Here is a 17,736-nt window from a genome sequence, read left to right on the forward strand (position 1 = left end):
TTCCAGATAACGAACTATAGTTAAATCATAATTGTAACATAATTAAACTGAATTTTGTAATAGTAGAAAAAGAGACAGGGAGGGGGGGGGGGGGGGGGGGGGGAGCATTTGGACTAGCCGACCATGTGTAAAATATGGCGTATCATTTGTGGGTTGAATTGTGATATTATGGTTGTTGTCCATGGGTGGAAGGTTGGTATGTGTTTAGCCCACCATAGGCTGCAGCATGGCTATGACTAGTTTAATACTGAAAACAAATCAAGAAAACAAATTGTGTTTAATTTAATTTTGCTTAACAATAAGACCGGATAAAAGAGAGGTAATTGGATTAGCCAACACATGTGAAATATAGTGTTTGTGATATCAACTACAACTGATATGGGATATTGTGGTTGCCGGCCACAGGAAGAAATGTGGTATGTGTTTCGGCCTTCCACGAGCCTGAGCGTGGGCAAGACTTATCCGGTGCCGAAATGATAATACTGTCTAGATCTGAACTATATTGATTGATTAATGACAAGTAACCTCACTAACTTACGGTTGAAAAGAATTGCCGATTTAGGTGATATGTGATGTATTTACATGGAACTATGGTGATATATGATATGTATCTTGAGAGTTCCATCTTTGATGATATATATGCGATTGTGTTGCTATATAGTCTAAACTTAAGGCTGCAAATGGGACGAGCTAACCCGTGACCTAACCCGACTCGCCCCTGTTAGACCCGACCCGAACCCGAATTGGAGGACCTGCGGGGTCGGGTCGGGTCCTAAAATTGGACACGTACTATTTTCGAGTCAGGTCCAGGTTTACTGAATTCAAACCCGACTCGACCCGAATGACCCATATATAAAGTATTAAACTATTTCTATAAATAATAAATAAATTTGCTCTTAAGAATCTATTATTCAGCTCTAGCTGTGCTTCTATCCTATCTTGGAGATGACGTCGTTCCACAAGGCGAGATAGGTTTGACAGTGCTTGCAACTGTAGATCTTTCTCTCCAGATGTATCAGGAACAGTCGCCCAATCCCCCCCCTTCCCTCTCTATCTCTATCTCTCCGTCTCCCTTCCTCCCCCCCCCCTTCCCTCTCTATCTCTATCTCTCTGTCTCCCCCCCCCCCCCCCCCCCCTCTTTTTTGCCTTCTTATAGGTAATAATTGCCGATTTCTCTCTCTTTCAAAAAAGAAGAAAGAAAGATATCTGCGGCAATTAGGAAAGGGAAGAGAAGAGAACGAAAAAAAAATATAAAAACAAGAAAAAATTGAATAGGACAATGATAGATCTAAACCGCGGAGGAATGGGACAAGACATGGCAAAAAAAAAAGAGATGAGGAAAAGGAAGGCAGCTAGCTGTTGCGTATATATTATAATATATCTTTTTTTATAATTTTATTTTATTTCATTTAATTAATTTTGATATATATATATTGCCGGTAGACGGTAAATGGACCAGCTGTACCGGCTGAGATTTTACGTAGTGGCTGAGATGATGAGTCGAGGTAGAAGGCGTTGGAGGTGGTGTTGTAGAGGGCCATTTAGAAGGGGGAGGTGGCTATGGGGAGCACGTAGTTGGAGTCGTATTCGATTATGATCTGGCAGCCACGGGATGAGCACTCATGGTTATGGGTAGAGAGAGAGACCATAGCCAGGCCACGCTTTCGGACCCAAACAAACATACCCAAACTAGACCCAATTTTTTTGGATTGGGACCAAGTTATATATAGACCCAATCCAACCCGAATGACCTGTTGAGTCAGCTGTGGATCCGATTTGACCCGACCCGATTTTCTATTAGGTTAAGTTTGGGTCCAAAATTAAGACCCGAATAAGAAACCAGATCGGGTCAGGGTCACTTAGGATCTGGTCCGATCCAATCCATTTGCACTCCTATCCAAACTTAATATATATATGTTGTCATGGTTGTCCTGGGTTGTCATATTCCTACTGCCACCCGCTTGTCATCGGTTCTCCTACCCGACCCATGAATGGAGTTCCTCCTCTCTGCCGCCTCCCAGCGCTGCCTACCTCACCACCGCTGCCTTCCTCCCCCTCACCACCAGGCTTTTCGTCGCCGGCAGAGCACGAATTGGGAAAAGGAAGGAGAAAGACGTTTGGAAAGGCTTCTAAACTTCCAAAAAAACACCACACCATCCATTCGTGCCACCATGAAAAAGCCTTGGAGTTCTACAAAACTATCCGCATTAGCCATGCATAGGACTAGCTACAGGCGTTTGCCAAGAGACGAATTTTGACAATCCCTGTTGAATCGGATGACCATCATTTTTTTTCATGGTTAAATGGTGTTTCCACCTTTGGGAGCACGGTAGCAAACGCCTTAAATAAAATTGATGTTAGGGAGAGTTCGATGTAGGAAAGAAGTGGGACAGAGATTTGGAGATGTGTACTTGCAATCTCTGCGGAAGGAATTTAACATAGTTCTGTACTGATGAGGCTGGTGGCACATCAACAGCAGGAGTTGGTCATAACTCATCCACAGGTGTGAGTACTTAAATATTCATTTGATTTAAACCTTGTCCTCCTTGTTAGTTGAATGATGAGTCCTTTTTCACATCAAGGGAACATAGTTCTGTACTGATGAGGCTGGTGGCACCATCAACAGCAGGAGTTGGTCATAACTCATCCACAAGTGTGAGTACTTAAACATTCATTTGATTTAAACCTTGTCCTCCTTTTTAGTTGAATGATGAGTCCTTTTTCACACCAAGGGAACCTTCTATTGTGTAGCATAGAATAATTTGATCTAGCTGGCACTTGGAGGATGCTTAAGTCTTTGCACGGGAAATGGCTCATTACTTCAAACTCATTACTCAAGGGTCTAATATATTTCCAAGATTTGAGATTACAAGTAGAAAGAAAAAATGACAAGCTAAAAAACGAGGAAAAGGAATACGAAGATGCCTGGTCCAAGCTGAAGAACCAAGATTGAAGGACCACCGTGGCCGTACCAACAGAGTATTAGACTTGTAACAAGAGCATGTCATGATCTCTGAGTTTGCAATTCTTGCGATTGATTGTGATGATTTTGTCCCTCTTAGGATACTTCCCTAGATTTGATTGTGATGATTGATCTCTGAGTTTCCTTGGATACTTCCCTGAGATGACCTAGATTAGAATCTTGCTATCTCTAGAGATGCGGCAAGATGTTATAGATATTGCTGATCATGGGCCGGGTGCCAGGCTTAAACTCTATTCATTTTTAATCAGGCTTCCGGCCAGGCTTATATAAAATTTGATATTTTCTGTGCCCAAGTCCGGACACGGTCTGTTCTAGTTATAGAATTCCTATAAGCCAATGTTAATATCTTCACTTGGTTGTTTATAAACATATCTAAATTGGACCCAAATGTAGTAGTTCGCCGGTTAACCATCAAACCAGGAACCACGCCAGTTAATCAGAAATAAGGAATGACGAGACAAGAGGTAGCCTTGCAGATAAAAAAAGAAGGTGATTCAATGGTACCCATGTTAGACAATCTCATCGATAATATGGCCGGTTACTAGATCTTATCCATTGTGTATGGATTTTCTAGCTACAATCAGATCAGAACATTAGGAAAGACGCGGAAAAACCCTAATTCACAATACTTTAGGGCATCTGTTGCTACATAGTCATGCTTTTTGGATGATAGAATGTTGAAGCTACCTACCAAAGGGCAATGACCAAGATGCATAGGAAACGGAAGCAGCTTAACAAGCTCTTCAAATGACTTTGCAAGTGCAAGCTCTGGCTCAACTCAGCAAAATGTGTTTGGTTTTAGTTCAAGGACACTACTTGGGTTCTTCATTATCCATCAAGGTGATCATTAATTGTTATGCTGCTACCGCGAACAAAGAAGAAGATCATAGGCTTCCTAGGAATAGTTCAGTATATCAGCAGATATGTAGTAGAGGACCAACACTCGAAACAAGGGCTACTGTGGTTGAGTTAGGAAACCTTCTTTTGCAAAGAACTGTGATTGAGATAGAATTTCTAGTTTAATATTATTAATTTTAAATAATAGTGGATTCCTAAACTTAGATTATGTTGTCACCAAACATATTAGTGAGGATTAGATAGTACGTGCAACAAACCTCGAGAACCTTAACCAAATCAACCATGTGTTGGTTCTTTTGGGAATAGATAAAATAAAATAATTATTATTATATGTCATAATGAATTTTATGTAGTGTTGGGTTGGCCTATGAGTATTCTAGTTTATTTCTTGGACCCTAATTATGGGATCATGGTTGATATATTGCGACTTTTAGGATCTCCTAGATGCTTAACATAATTAGTAAAAGTGAACATAAGTTATTAATAATTTTTAGAAACTTATCTTGGAAAATTAGTGTGGTACTATTTTGATATAACATATGATTTTGGACTATTAAGTTTTGGGGGGATCCCTTTGGAATACTTAAATCTATTTAATTATTGGTGTTTGTGAGATAATATTTTACGCTTTAAAATATTTTAAATTTATATAGAAAATATCTTATACCAAATAAAGTGTAAATTATTAAAATTATAAGTTCATTTGCATGAGACAATCTTTCCAACTATATGAACTCTATTTATTTGCAAAGAAAACCTAGCTATGTTAGGTTGTCTATTGAGTTTACTTGAGGACTATCTCTAAATATGCTAATTGCTTGAAGTTTATCTAGAATTGTAAATACGGTGAATTACATTTTCTGCCAGCTTTTGGTGATCACAATCTATATGAATATATCAATTTTTTTTTTTTGGAGAATTTAGCTATTCTGATATTTGCCATGACCTTTGTATTAATTAAATTGTTATCAATTTTATTTTAAATTTATTAGTAGATTAAATACCTTGTATGTTTATAAGTGTGGAGGTTTCCATGTCATCGACCCCTATATTTGATAGGGAACTTGACAATATCCACAAATTTGGATTGCACCAGCCACCTATCCACATTAAATTCTATAATTTGTCGGTAGTCTTCAATTTAAACCTAGCATAAATAGCCTTATCAACCAACTCTGCGTGACAATGACATAAAAATGAGGGCTTTCAAGCAGGCTGATGAATTAACTTTTCAGTAATAAACCCCTTTGTTTTTTTTGTCATTTCTCCTCCATTTTCATGCACACACATGATCTTCCTAAGGATGGCCTTATTCAGTCAGTTGTCTCAACAGCCACAGGAAAATATTAAATGGCAAATTTAAGAAATTTCCTTGACAATTGGGATATTAGAGGGTGGGGCTTTGCCATTCCTTCTTGGAATCTCTGTCACTGGATCAGACCCTGCACAAGAAGGCAAAAGTAATCTTAATTAGGATTTAGAAACTAGAAGAGAAAGATAATAACAAAGTGAAGTCAGCAGCAGACTTGATTATGAGTAATGCAAGTATCTCCATGCCATTTGTTTAAAAATTATACGATTTTTTGTTTATCAAATTGCCTGCACCAGATAAGGATCATGCTCTATTTCTTTTCCTTTTATTTATTTTTTTGGTTGGGGGGGGGGGGAGGGGAGAGGAAGGAAATGATTGATCATGCTGTAATCTTGAAATGAGATTACTCAAAGGATCAAGATAAGCCCAAGTTTGTTTGAAGCACTCTCTAATGGCAAAGAATGATCCATAAACTCGTACCACAATAAGATCTCCCACTCTTGCATTATTTGTGAATCACCATTAATCCATGACAAATAACATACAAGAAGAAGAATTAATACATGTAGGTTTTTGGGAGAAAAAGGACAAAGATAATTTTAGACTACCCTCTTAATGGGATTCTATTTTCCTTTTTGTTTTTTTGTGAGAAAGAAGATTGGACCACCAATGCCTCATATGTGTCCATGGACTGTGATCCTCATTCATAAAGCTTAACCACACACACGTAATTCTACTTGTTTTCTTTCCTTCTTTTTTTTGAGAAAAAATAAGAAAATGGGGAGAACCCCTATACATTTGTTTCATGAGAAGATCAAACAAATGCAAGCAGAAGGACACCATATCATTGAAAGCACATTTCTGAAAAATCTGATTTAATTTTGCACAAACATAATTGCACACAAGAAGAGGAAGAGAGGAAGATGAATAAGTACTTACTGTCTAAATTCGACGTTAATCACCCTAGCTGCTTGGCTTGCTATCATCCGAAAGGCAGCATTTGACAGGACCATGGTGGTGCCATTCTTGGATGGCATTGAATTCAGCATTTTCCCCCGGTCGAGAACTTTCACTTGAATAGTCTGGTTCTTAATGCATGCATTGGGTGTTGCCGAGCTGAGGCATCTCACCAGGTACTGCCTTCCACAAGATGCACCATTATCCCATATCCCTTCACCAGCCGCGGCAAATAGGCCACTAGCCGGGAACTGCTCCTGGTCGCGACCATAACAAACCGTAGCTGCGAACAACACTAAGATGTTAACAAAACAAAGAGCAAAAGCCAACCACCCCTCCTGCATGCCTTGCCAGGGACTCTTTCTCTTAAAAACAAGATCGAGCAAAAGAATCTTGCATCAAAACGAAGAATAATAGAAATCAGCAACCATGATGATTGCAATGGAAAAGACTTACGAAGGTAGGGCGGGCCATAGTATGCAGCAGTGCCGACATCAGCGGTGGAGGGGCGGAGGAGGATGGCGAGGGAGAGTAGGCATGGAAGCAGGAGAAGCTTTGGATGCTTGGACATGGCTGGGGGGAGTAGTTGGCCTGGAGAAGAGTCAGAGATCAATATGAGAGTCTTCTCTCTCTCTCTCTCTCTCTCTCTCTCTCTCTCTCTTTATTAGGTACATATGGGAAACTTCTCTATACCAGCCGTTCACAACTTTGGAGAAGCGTGTCATTTCCTCTACTATTCCTCTACTACAGGTTGTTTGCACGCTCTTGAGTTCTAGTTAAGGTTCGGTTTCGAAAAAGACATGGAAGAAATAAATTAAGCAGTATAGCCGACGAGCTGGGCTGATATTTATCTTATTATTGCCGTTGTTTTCGGCGCACCAGGCGGAGTACTTCCAGAAGAAAGAATTCAGATATCTCACTGTAATTCATGGGCAGAAGTACTTCGTATATGGTTTACTCCTTCGCTAGGTTTTGCTCTTAACTATAATGGTTCAATATCAAGGAGATCTCTTCTTGAATTTCATTGGTAGTTGTAATATTATTGTACTATATATTGTTATCATTGATGAATTTCTATGTAGGCTTTTATCAAAAAAAAAAAAAAAAAAATCATGAGGGAATTGGAGAAGCAATATTCCAACAAGAAATTGATGTGTAATAGATGCTAACCAATTCAACCAGAAATGGTTGGTTTAAAAAATGAAAAAATTTCTTGATGTTCAAGACATCTGGAGTGTAACTCGTTCTAATTTGGTTATTTGATAGGCTCATCCCAATTAGCAATAGAATAAAAGATTTGGAGATTGATGACCCGACTTCCTTTTTTGTCTTTTTATATGATCACGATTATGATGCTTAGGACGAACCAACAAATCAATGGGCTCCAATAGAATACAACTCCTGTTCATAGTGTGATAAAACACTTCGCCCAAGAATGTTAATTATGATGTCCATCTTAAATAACATGCTAATAATTGTAAATAATTTGAAACAATTGAAAGTTAAATAATATGTTGAGAATGGAAATAAGAAAGGCATGCTTGGAATCTAGGTGCTTATGAGCATTGCCATAACAGTGAATTTTATTCCTTCATGCAGGTATCCATGTAGAATGAACCCAACTTAATTCGAAGCTTTCTATCACAAGCACAATCATGCAGAGGCCTAACTCAAAAGGCTTCCTATAGATGTCTAGAAGGAAAGTAGAGAGAGAGGGAGAAAAGAAGCAAGAAGAGGGTTCAGGAAGGGAAGGAATTCTTAATTCTTGAAAAGGTTGTGCTTTCTTATTTATATTTGAGACCTTGGACCTAGAACCTCTATATAAGCTCAGTCGAAGCAAACCTAAAAAAGGCCTATAAAGGCCTCGCAGCTGCTTCATGATGTCCATAAAAATTTACCTATGTTTAGCATCCCAAGACACAAGGCCTCACTAGGCCTTGAACTATTGGATTTCAATGAAGGCAAATGCACCAATGTGGGATTACTCACAACTGTTAAAGTTTAAAAATTTGAAACTTTTTTCTAAAATCTTTTCAAAATTTAAGAAAACTAAAAACATTCTAACAATGCCCCACAAAAGATTCAAACTATAAAAAACTAATGAAATCACACATAAGAAATTTTGTGCAACTTAAATATGTAGCGGATGAGGTATCCAATAGACTTGAACCTTATTATTGATCGTACCCATCTAAAAGAGCTACAGTAGACTAGATATTGTAGGAAAAGAAAGTTGGCTGCCCACGTAACATGAGGATTACTACAGAAAAGACCGATGTATACTTGTTCAGTTTAGATGAACAACTAAGAGAGATATCATTTTGAAAAGGAAATAATCATGAAGGCACAACATGATACATGAAAACAAATAAATGAAAGAATCAATTAAAAAAATCAAATAGCATAAAATTTCTATATAACAAGACGCTAGGCATGCTGTGAAACATATAGACATTATGTATAAAAAGGCAAGTCAAGAGAAATTGGAAATGCAAGATAACAATGACTAAACATAACATGTTAACCTGTGAAACTACAAAAATGTACAAGATTTAGAAAAGAGAAGAAAATAAAGAAAAGAGGAGGGAAAAAGAGAATTATGGCCATCTCACTAGAACTATATACTTCAAAGTAAGAACTGTGCAACCTGTCAAACGAAAGTAGGCACAGTAGAATACCAAGCCTAACACACTAATCAAATCTCATTTCCCTCATAGAAGTTTGGCAAATCATTAAACAAGTGATCCCATCACCAAAGGCTCAAAGAAACATGATCCATCTTATCATATGTAACTATGGCCCATTGACTACTAGTGATACTGTTGATTAACAAACCTAAGCTAAAAGCATGTAAAAGAGGAAAACAAAAGAGCCAACTACATTTACATCTTGGTGAAACAATGGTTGTGAAAAATTATGCTCAAGATAGAAAAATTATATCAGTTAAATTTGATGAAAAAATCATATATATCAGTTAAAGAAGCAAGAAGATGGTAATAATATATGATATGTTAATCATTAATGATAACTTCCATTGTCAAGAGTCTATATCTCATATAATACAAGTATTATTCCTAAAGTTTAGTCAGGAATCCACAAATAAAAAAGAAATAAAAGGAAATCTTAAAACCTTATAAGTATAATTTGACAATAGAAAAGCTCATGAAAACAGTCAAGTGAACTTTATGCATACATGAGCCACCATGGTCAAATAGGAAAGCGACGATATAGGAATCTGCCATGCACTCCAAGTATGCATAATTCAATGCATTCAACATCCTATGATGCATGATAAATTTAGAAATGGAAAACATAAAAAATTACAAATTTCTTGTTGTTCGAGAGGAAACAAAATATGCACTACAAGTATAAAGTATGCATTCACATGGATACAAGACTGCAAGATCATATGTGTGCAGAGACATCAAGCTTTGTGAAGACAAATCTTAAGTAAGAAAACTAAAAAGTCACGGAATTCAAAATATCACAGCTTGGTTCTTGACAAAAGCTTAAGAAAACTATGTAAAGAGAGAAAATAAAATATATGAAAAGAATATTTTAGATGTCCTATAACTAAGACGACAAAATATGCACTACAAGTACAAAGTGTGCATTCACATGGACACAAGACTGCAGGATCGTATGTGTGCAGAGACATCAAGCTTTGTGAAGACAAATCTTAAATAAGAAAACTAAAAAGTCACGGAATTCAAAAAATCACAGCTTGGTTCTTGACAAAAGCTTAAGAAAACTATGCAAAGAGAGAAAATAAAATATATGAAAAGAATATTTTAGATGTCCTATAACTAAGACCATCACCCTAGTAGATTAATATTAGAGGAGGGAGGGGTAAAACAACGATAACAAGATGAAACCTATTTTTAGATGACAAACATAAGCACTTCCAAACCTGTTCTTAACTTACAGATCACCGAAGAAAGAAATTAAAAAGCTTCCATTCAGATAAAAAAGAAAGCCTAAATACCCTCTGAATTCCTAACTAATTAAAGAGCAAAAGGAAAAAAAACAATCCTCTAATCTAATCACAAATCATTACAACATAATTTAGAAAAAATCATAAGATTACCAATAAAAAAAAAAGAAAACAATAGTAACTTATTAACTGTACAGAATGGTTTTGATCTTCCAGATTCAAATCAGAAAAAGGGATCAGCAGCCATCTTTTTCTGATCTATCATCAAAACGAAAAAAAAAAGCCTTACTTTCATATAGCCTGGATTAACAGTTGAAACCGAATCGCAAACAACCAAATCTGTCTTAGTATTGATCCATCAGATCCAAAAACCCAAGATTGCATGGAGAATAGATTAAAACAAATGCGTTAACTCTATCCATACGTCAAAAAACTATTCTTTTCTATCACATCCATGATAACATACTCCAAAAAACATCAGAAAAAACAAGAAAACGAAAACTTGCAGAGAGATAGGAGATATAAACCTAGGCAAAAAAACAGAAATATATTGGCGGCTGAAACCAAGAAGAGTCAAAAGAAATAAACAAGGAGGCATGGAAAGGAAATCACCTAAGAAAACCTCTCTCTGAAGAACCCTCGAGCTCGACGGGCCTGGCCGGGTGTCCAGGCCTCCTGCTATTTGAAGGCGGAAATGGTCGAAAAATGACACAGAAATCAAAACAATGGGTTTATGAGCGGTTTTGAGAAAACGAAAGGATTTCTGTTTCACGCGGTTCATCCCTTGAAGAGTTAGACGTCATGGTATTAAAGGGACAATTAAGTCATGGTAATAAATATCTGCTTGTAGCCAAGGTTTTATCTGCGGTTTGAGAAAATAAAAAGATTTCTGTTTTACGCCGTTCGTCCCTTGATTAGTAAGACGTTATGGTATTAAAGTGACAATGAAGTCATGGTAATAAATATCTGCTTGTAGCCAAGGTTTTATCTCCTTGATTAGAAATAACAACAGAGGTAGCTCGGTTTGTCATGGATAGCAAAAAATGAAGCACAACATCTGGTCATTGGAGAATTTTATTTTTGGGTCTAATCAACCAACCAGAATTTTGTTTTCTATTGAGATTAAAAAAATGGGAAAAAAGTGGAAAGGAAAGAGAAAGAAAGGTTTCAGAGAGATGAGAGTTCTTTCACAAACATAAGATTATGAAAGTTCTTAGATAGGGCCAAATATATGTAAAATGCTTTTAAATATTTTTAGGATTATAAGGAAATTTTGATAGAGGGTCATTTGGATGAAGTGATAGAGGGGTAATTTGAGAATAGAAATGTTTTCACGTATAGCATTGCTTAATAAAAAGAACTTGTCCTAGAAACAATGGGATTATGAGTGATTTGAGAAAAGAAAGACTTTTGTTTCACGTATTTCATCCCTTGATTAGTAATTAGCGGTTACCGTATTGAAGTGACAATGAAGTCATGGGCATATATAGATACAAGTCGATTTGAGATGGATTGTAAAAAATATAGCATATATAGCATCTGGTCATAAGAAATTTAACGTCATAAAGTTTGGCTCTAATCAACCAAACAGAATTTTTTTTTTTGATCGGGATAAAAAATGGAAAAAAGATATGGAAAGGGAAGATAGATTTTTAGAGAGATTAGAGTTCTCTCAAGAACATAAGATAATGAAAGTTCATCAACACAAAGAAACATAAAAATGTTTTCATATAGTTTTAGGATTATAGGGATATTTTGGGAGATGATTATTTTGAGAATATAACTAGGTTTCCGTATGAAACATTGGCACACTTGTATAGTTTTTAGAATTTTAGAACTAGGGTTTAGTAGTTCACTCTGGCAATTCAAGCTCTGACGATTAAAACTAGTTACTGTGGAGTAATTGATTATAACCCTATTTGATTTTGATGAGCTCAAAGCATTTGAGTATATCTTATGCTATACTAATGAATTCAATCTAGTGTTTCAGCCAAATATTTGTGAATTTATGTTTAAGTGTCTCTAGCTTTGGTTCAATATATTTTGGCTAAGTATGAAACTCAGTTTGAACCAAAGTCTGAAGCTCGAGTCGACTCCGGAAGGGTACGAGTCGACTCCAAGTGTTTCAGAAGTTCTGGCACATGCTCGAGTCGACTCCGGTACACTACGAGTCGACTCCGACTGAGAACTGACAGAAAAACAGAAAGTTGATTTTCAGACCCTGTCAGCGAGTCGACTCCAGAAGGGTTCGAGTCGACTCCGATGGTTGCCGAGTCGACTCCCGACGTTTCCGAGTCGACTCCAAAGGGTAACAGAAGAAAGACAGAACAATGTATTTCAGACCCTGCAACCGAGTCGACTCCAGAAGGTTACGAGTCGACTCCGAAGGTTGGCAAGTCGACTCCTAGTTAAGTACGAATCGACTCTCAGAGGAAAGCAAGACTAGAAGGCAGTTCAAGTCAAAACACAGAGAAACAGTTTTTGGATCCTGAGAGCCGAGCCGACTCCAAGTACTCCCGAGTCGACCCCAACAAAATCCGAGTCGACTCCGAGGCAGTTCAACTCCAAACACAGAGGATCAGTTTTCGGGCTCCAAGAGTCGAGTCGACTCCAAGATGATCCGAGTCGACTCGAGAAAGAAATGCAGAAAAACAGATCTCTGGAACCCTGAGAACGAGTCATCTCCGGAGGGTCGAGTCATCTCCGGACATTGGCGAGTCGACTCCAAGTTTGGCCGAGTCGACTCCAGAACGGGACAGCACTTTATTTCAAATTTTGAACAGTGGGCGAGTCGTCTCCCGTAAAGCATGAGTCGACTCCAGCAACATCCGAGTCGACTCCAGATCGAGCGAGTCGACTCCGATCCCAACGGACACTATGTCAGGAGTTGCAGACTGTACAGAACGGCTCTAAAAGTGTGTCTAACGGCTATTTTTCGATGGGGATTGCTTAAATAGCCAGTGTAAATAGTAATAGACATCAAGAGAGAGACTTCATTAAAAGCAAAAGGGATTTCCACCTACCAAAGCCTCTCAAGAGTAAATACAAGAGAAAGAAGGAAGAAGTGCATTGAAGTCCATCCTCCAAACGTCTTCCTCGCATTCAAGGCTCTCCTCTGACATTAGATCATCAGTGCATTCAAAGAGGAGACTCAGAGTTCGAGAAGCCCCTTCTTTCTCTTCCAAAATCTGTTTGAGGGCTTCTAACTCTACATTATTTATATTGTTCATATTTGCTTTTTAAGAAGCTTTTTCTGTACTCTTTACAAACTGTTTTCTTGTTACTTGATTCAATCAGGGGATTGAATCAAAGTTGTTGAGGTTTGTTGGTGAGCCGAAGTTAAAACCAACGGTGTAAGGGTTCGATTGTGATCCCGGAAAAACAATCGGGTGGTTCTAGTCGGTGAGCCTGTGAAAACCGACCGAGTTCGTTGTGATCTCGTGAAAACAACAAGTTGGGTTGTGAACTTGTAAAACAACCGGCTGTAATCCTAGGAATTATAGTGAACTCCCAAGTGAAGCTTGGGGAGTGGACGTAGGAGCAAGGGTTAGCTCCGAACCACTATAAAACCTCTTGTGTTTGTAATTAGTTCATTGTCTCTTCCATCCTCTCCACTCACTACAACTAGTAATCTAATTAATCAGCCTGCAATAATATTAATTAGTTACTCATTAAGTTTTAATTTGCAATTATTACTTAAAACCCAATTCACCCCCCCCCCCCCTCCTCTTGGGTTGTCTTCTTGGGCAACAGTTACTTTAAGCATGATAAAAGAGATGAGCAAATGGAGATCTATTTTTGCCTTTCTTCAACTGCAGAATCAATGCCAAAGTAGTCATCTTTATGTTTAAAAGCTATTGACATCTATGTACTATAAATAATATTCTTACTCTGCTTCTAGTTTCCAAGAATAAAAAATAATCTAAATGAGAAGTGGAATGGAATAGAAATGGTCAAATTGTGATTTTTCTTTTCGTTGTTTGGATGTGAAATGAAGGAATGCACAAAAACACAATAGCAGTTAAATTCTAATTTGAATTTAACTAGTTATATGTTAAAATATAATTAATTTTATATTAATTTTAAAAATAATATTAATTCTATTTTTATTTTATACTATTAGCTAATTTTTATTTTATTTACAATATATATCATAAATTGATATTTTATTTTTTATTTTAATCTTAATTATTTATATTCTAATATCTTTTATTTTGTTATTATTCATCTATTATATTTTTTATTGTTTATTTGAGTTAATTATTTTAATTTATTTAGAATATTTATCTAATATAATTTTATTTTTGCATTCAATATTATATTACTATTTAACATTTAGAATTTTATTTTTATTTTTCTTTAACATGCATTGCACAATCAACATTTGGTAGTATAAGGTATATATTAAACCATTAAATAATAGTTAATATTATATTACAATGAATGCTACTTGATTTATTACTTTGTCATAAAAATATCTTTAAATTTTATATTAAATTATGTATTTTTATTTGAAATTATAATTATCGATAACTAATTCATATAAAAATATTATTTGTTTCTATTTTCATTGAAATGACCACTCTTCCCACATATAGGTGGAATCGCCATTTCTTCAACTGAAGGAAATTTGATTCCAAAAAAAAATTCTTTCCATTATTGTTTTGGAATCCTTTTCCACCCTATACCTGCCCCACCATTATGCACCAAATATATTTTTTATATTCTATTATAGATTTCAAAAATAAATTGATAGTCAGATTAATTAAAACAATATTTCTGCACAGTTTTCATTGCAACTGAAATAAATGATTTAATTGAGAAAACTGTTTCAGAAATTTCTATGTAGTTTTTAGAGCAATTGAATCAAATGATTTAATTTGGAAACATGATATAAAGTTTTTTGCATGATTATCAGAGCAGGAGATTCAAAGGACTTTTTATTTAAAAAATTTGATTTTAATGTTCTTGTATAGTTTTCAAAATAGCTGATTGAGAGATTTTCGGTTTTTCAAAACTAATCTAGGTTTCCTACATAGATTTAGAGCCGTAGAATTAAAAATATTTTGATTCAAAAACTAATTTTAATTTCTAGACTATTTTTAGGGAAGCAGAATTTGATTAAAACCACCTTCAAAGTTTCTATGCTGATTTCAAGAAACAACAAATTATGGATTCTAAATTTGTTTTGATAGTGCAATGTGAGAAAAATTTTAATTGACGTTCTAGTATGAAAGAAAAAACCTACTCAAGAACCTATTTTGCTTAAAATACAAATATCACAATCAAAACTGTCTTTTGTACAGTTTTCGGAGGATGGAAAATAATAAAAAAACAATCAGCACAATACTATTTCAAAATTTATAAAATCTAGATGTAAATTCTAAAACAAAATAAGATACTTATATACTAACAAATTGGAAATTCATTCTTAGACAGTTAGAGAATAAAATAATATGCTAATGTTTATAAATAATTTATAATTTAAAATTTAAATAAAATAAGAAAGCAAATAAGAAAGGCCTGCCTGGAATTGAGGCGTATAGAAGTACTACTCTCACAATAAATTCGGCTCTCCTGCCATTTGATGATATCTTTCTCAAGGTACAACAAACTTAGCTCAGCTTGTAACCATCTGTATCCTACCGTGAGAACGATCCTACACAGATCTGATCCAAAATTTTCCTCCAGTGTCCTAGAAGGAATGTAGAGAGAGGAAGAGCCTTTGTGTTTGAGACTTAAGATTTTTATATAGTCTCAGATAATCCTGGTTACTCCAGGAGAGGCTCATGGAAGCCTCAATATAGCTTACCTCATGAAGGCCATAATAACCTACCTATGGTGGCAGCCTCTAAAATCGGCAACCTCAAAAGGACCCGACAAGAATATCTGGCACCTCATACTAGATTAATTTAAATTATCTGATTTATAAAAAAAAAATTGGTGACGTATATTAATTTAAATTATCTGATTTAAATTATCTCAAGCTTTCTTCTGAGCAAAACCAGGGGCGCGTCCTCCGTGCTTCCGTGGCGCAGCCATACGTGTTCTCCTTTCACGCGCGCACCCAAGAACTCCGCCGCTCTCTCTCTCCCTCTCGTTCTCCATTGCGACTCTCTCCCACGCCATGCAAATGCCTCGCTCGTTTGTCGCCGTCTCCTTCTTGCTTCCACTCCGTGCCATCCCAAGCGGCCTCATCACCCCTCTCGTCTTGATTCCTCGCTTCCTCCCTTTCTTCTTCTCTTCCTCTCTTCTTCTTCTTCTTCTTTTCTTCTTTATATAGTGAGGAGAAGATATTTAAGAAATCTAATGAACTTCTGATCCCTAGACGTGATTTTTTTTTTCTTGATCTTGTTCTTATTCTTCTTCTTGATAGTTGATCGTCGTGATGATGAGATTTTTCTTCTTTTTGTTTCTTTATCTCTCTCTCTCTCGTTTCGCACGGCGTACGTCTTCTGCTCACCCATGCCTCAACCTCTTATCCTCGCTTCTCTCTTTCCTCCTTCTCCGCGTTTAGAAAGCGGACACGGCGGAAGAAGAAGCCCGGCCTCAACATCTTCTTCTCTTGTCCTCGAAGCAGCTTTTCCACTTCTTCTTGATATCTTAATGCTTCCTGATCTCCTAATCTCCTTGATTATATGCGTCGGTTTGAGTTGAACTGTAGATTTTGAAGTTTTGATCGGTGATCGACAATCACGGTATGGATTTTGTTGAGAGATTTGTAAATTATAGACCATAATAGGATGGTTTGCTGGGATCTAAGAGGAGCTTCTGGCCCTCTTCATAATGGCAGTTGTGAAGATTTTAGATTATTAGGTTCTGAAGAACACCAGTAAGGTGATTGAATCATTTGGACTTTTGATATATGCAAGATAGGTAACTTAACTTTTCTTTGTCCTTGTTTTGTGAAATAGAAATCAAATTTTTCTTTATGTCAGGTATGTAATAAACATTATTCACAGAAATAGAAGAACTAGTAGATGACATAAGTGATCGATCACTAATATTTTTGATAGGATAAAGTGAGTCATTAGTAGTAGCAATAGCACGAGAACTAATATAATCATATAGAAAATCAAATATCTCTCAACGACTAATAAGATGATTAGAACACCCATATTTAACAATCCAATCATGAGCAAAATCAATGTCTAGTACTTAAGAAGAAGTAGAAATACGTGCATGATGGCTATCAAGATAACTATAATCAACAATAGTAGTAGTGAGAGCTCAACTTTCAGTTTTTTTCTCTCATCCATGCTCTGATATAGAGATACAATATTAGATTGTTTAAGCTTCACCCAGCAATCTTGAATTTTATGGCCAAATTTTTATAACTATGATAATTTCTCTTGAATTTATAAATTTTCTTATGATTAGGATTATTATCCTTCTCAGATTCTCCAATTAGCCTTTTTTACTTCTGATTGGTGTGCCGTCAGTTAAATCTTGCTATCGACAGATCCGATAGATTCGTTCTTCCTCCTGTAATTGAAAAGATACTCAATCTCAGTTATATATTCTAGATTATATTTGGTTTGTAGAATTTTGATACCAATATGGCTAGCTTTAAAGCGACAAAAAATTTCGAAGAAAAGGAATTGCAGGTACACAATCAACACCTAACTTTCAATGCTGGACCTTCTTCCTCTCATCTTATGGAGGAAGCTATTATTTCAACTCTAGAAAAGC

At 36.2% G+C, this 17,736-nt stretch overlaps 1 protein-coding gene across 1 annotated transcript; it reads right to left on the reverse strand.

The window, feature by feature from the left end:
• Positions 1-4,073: 4,073 nt before the first annotated feature.
• LOC103722338 (EG45-like domain containing protein) lies at positions 4,074-10,763 on the reverse strand. The gene is made up of 4 exons (XM_039116527.3): positions 10,657-10,763; positions 6,567-6,701; positions 6,093-6,393; positions 4,074-5,283 (listed from the first exon to the last, which is right to left on the reverse strand). Exons 2-4 carry the CDS (start codon positions 6,679-6,681, stop codon positions 5,277-5,279), a joined length of 423 nt encoding a protein of 140 aa, XP_038972455.2. The 5' UTR covers positions 6,682-6,701; positions 10,657-10,763; the 3' UTR covers positions 4,074-5,276.
• Between the last annotated feature and the right edge of the window lie 6,973 nt (positions 10,764-17,736).

The sequence above is a fragment of the Phoenix dactylifera genome, chromosome 3 (genome assembly GCF_051530095.1).
Source record: "Phoenix dactylifera cultivar Ajwa chromosome 3, Ajwa_hap1_PhDact_Kaust_v1.1, whole genome shotgun sequence".
NCBI lineage: Eukaryota > Viridiplantae > Streptophyta > Magnoliopsida > Arecales > Arecaceae > Phoenix > Phoenix dactylifera.

Bases quoted from the DNA above. Each gene is read 5' to 3' on its own strand.
- LOC103722338 (XM_039116527.3), bottom strand. From the start codon at position 6,681: ATGTCCAAGCATCCAAAGCTTCTCCTGCTTCCATGCCTACTCTCCCTC. The intron at 6,394-6,566 runs GTAAGTCTTTTC...TGTTGTTCGCAG, and splicing joins CTATGGCCCGCCCTACCTTC to CTACGGTTTGTTATGGTCGC.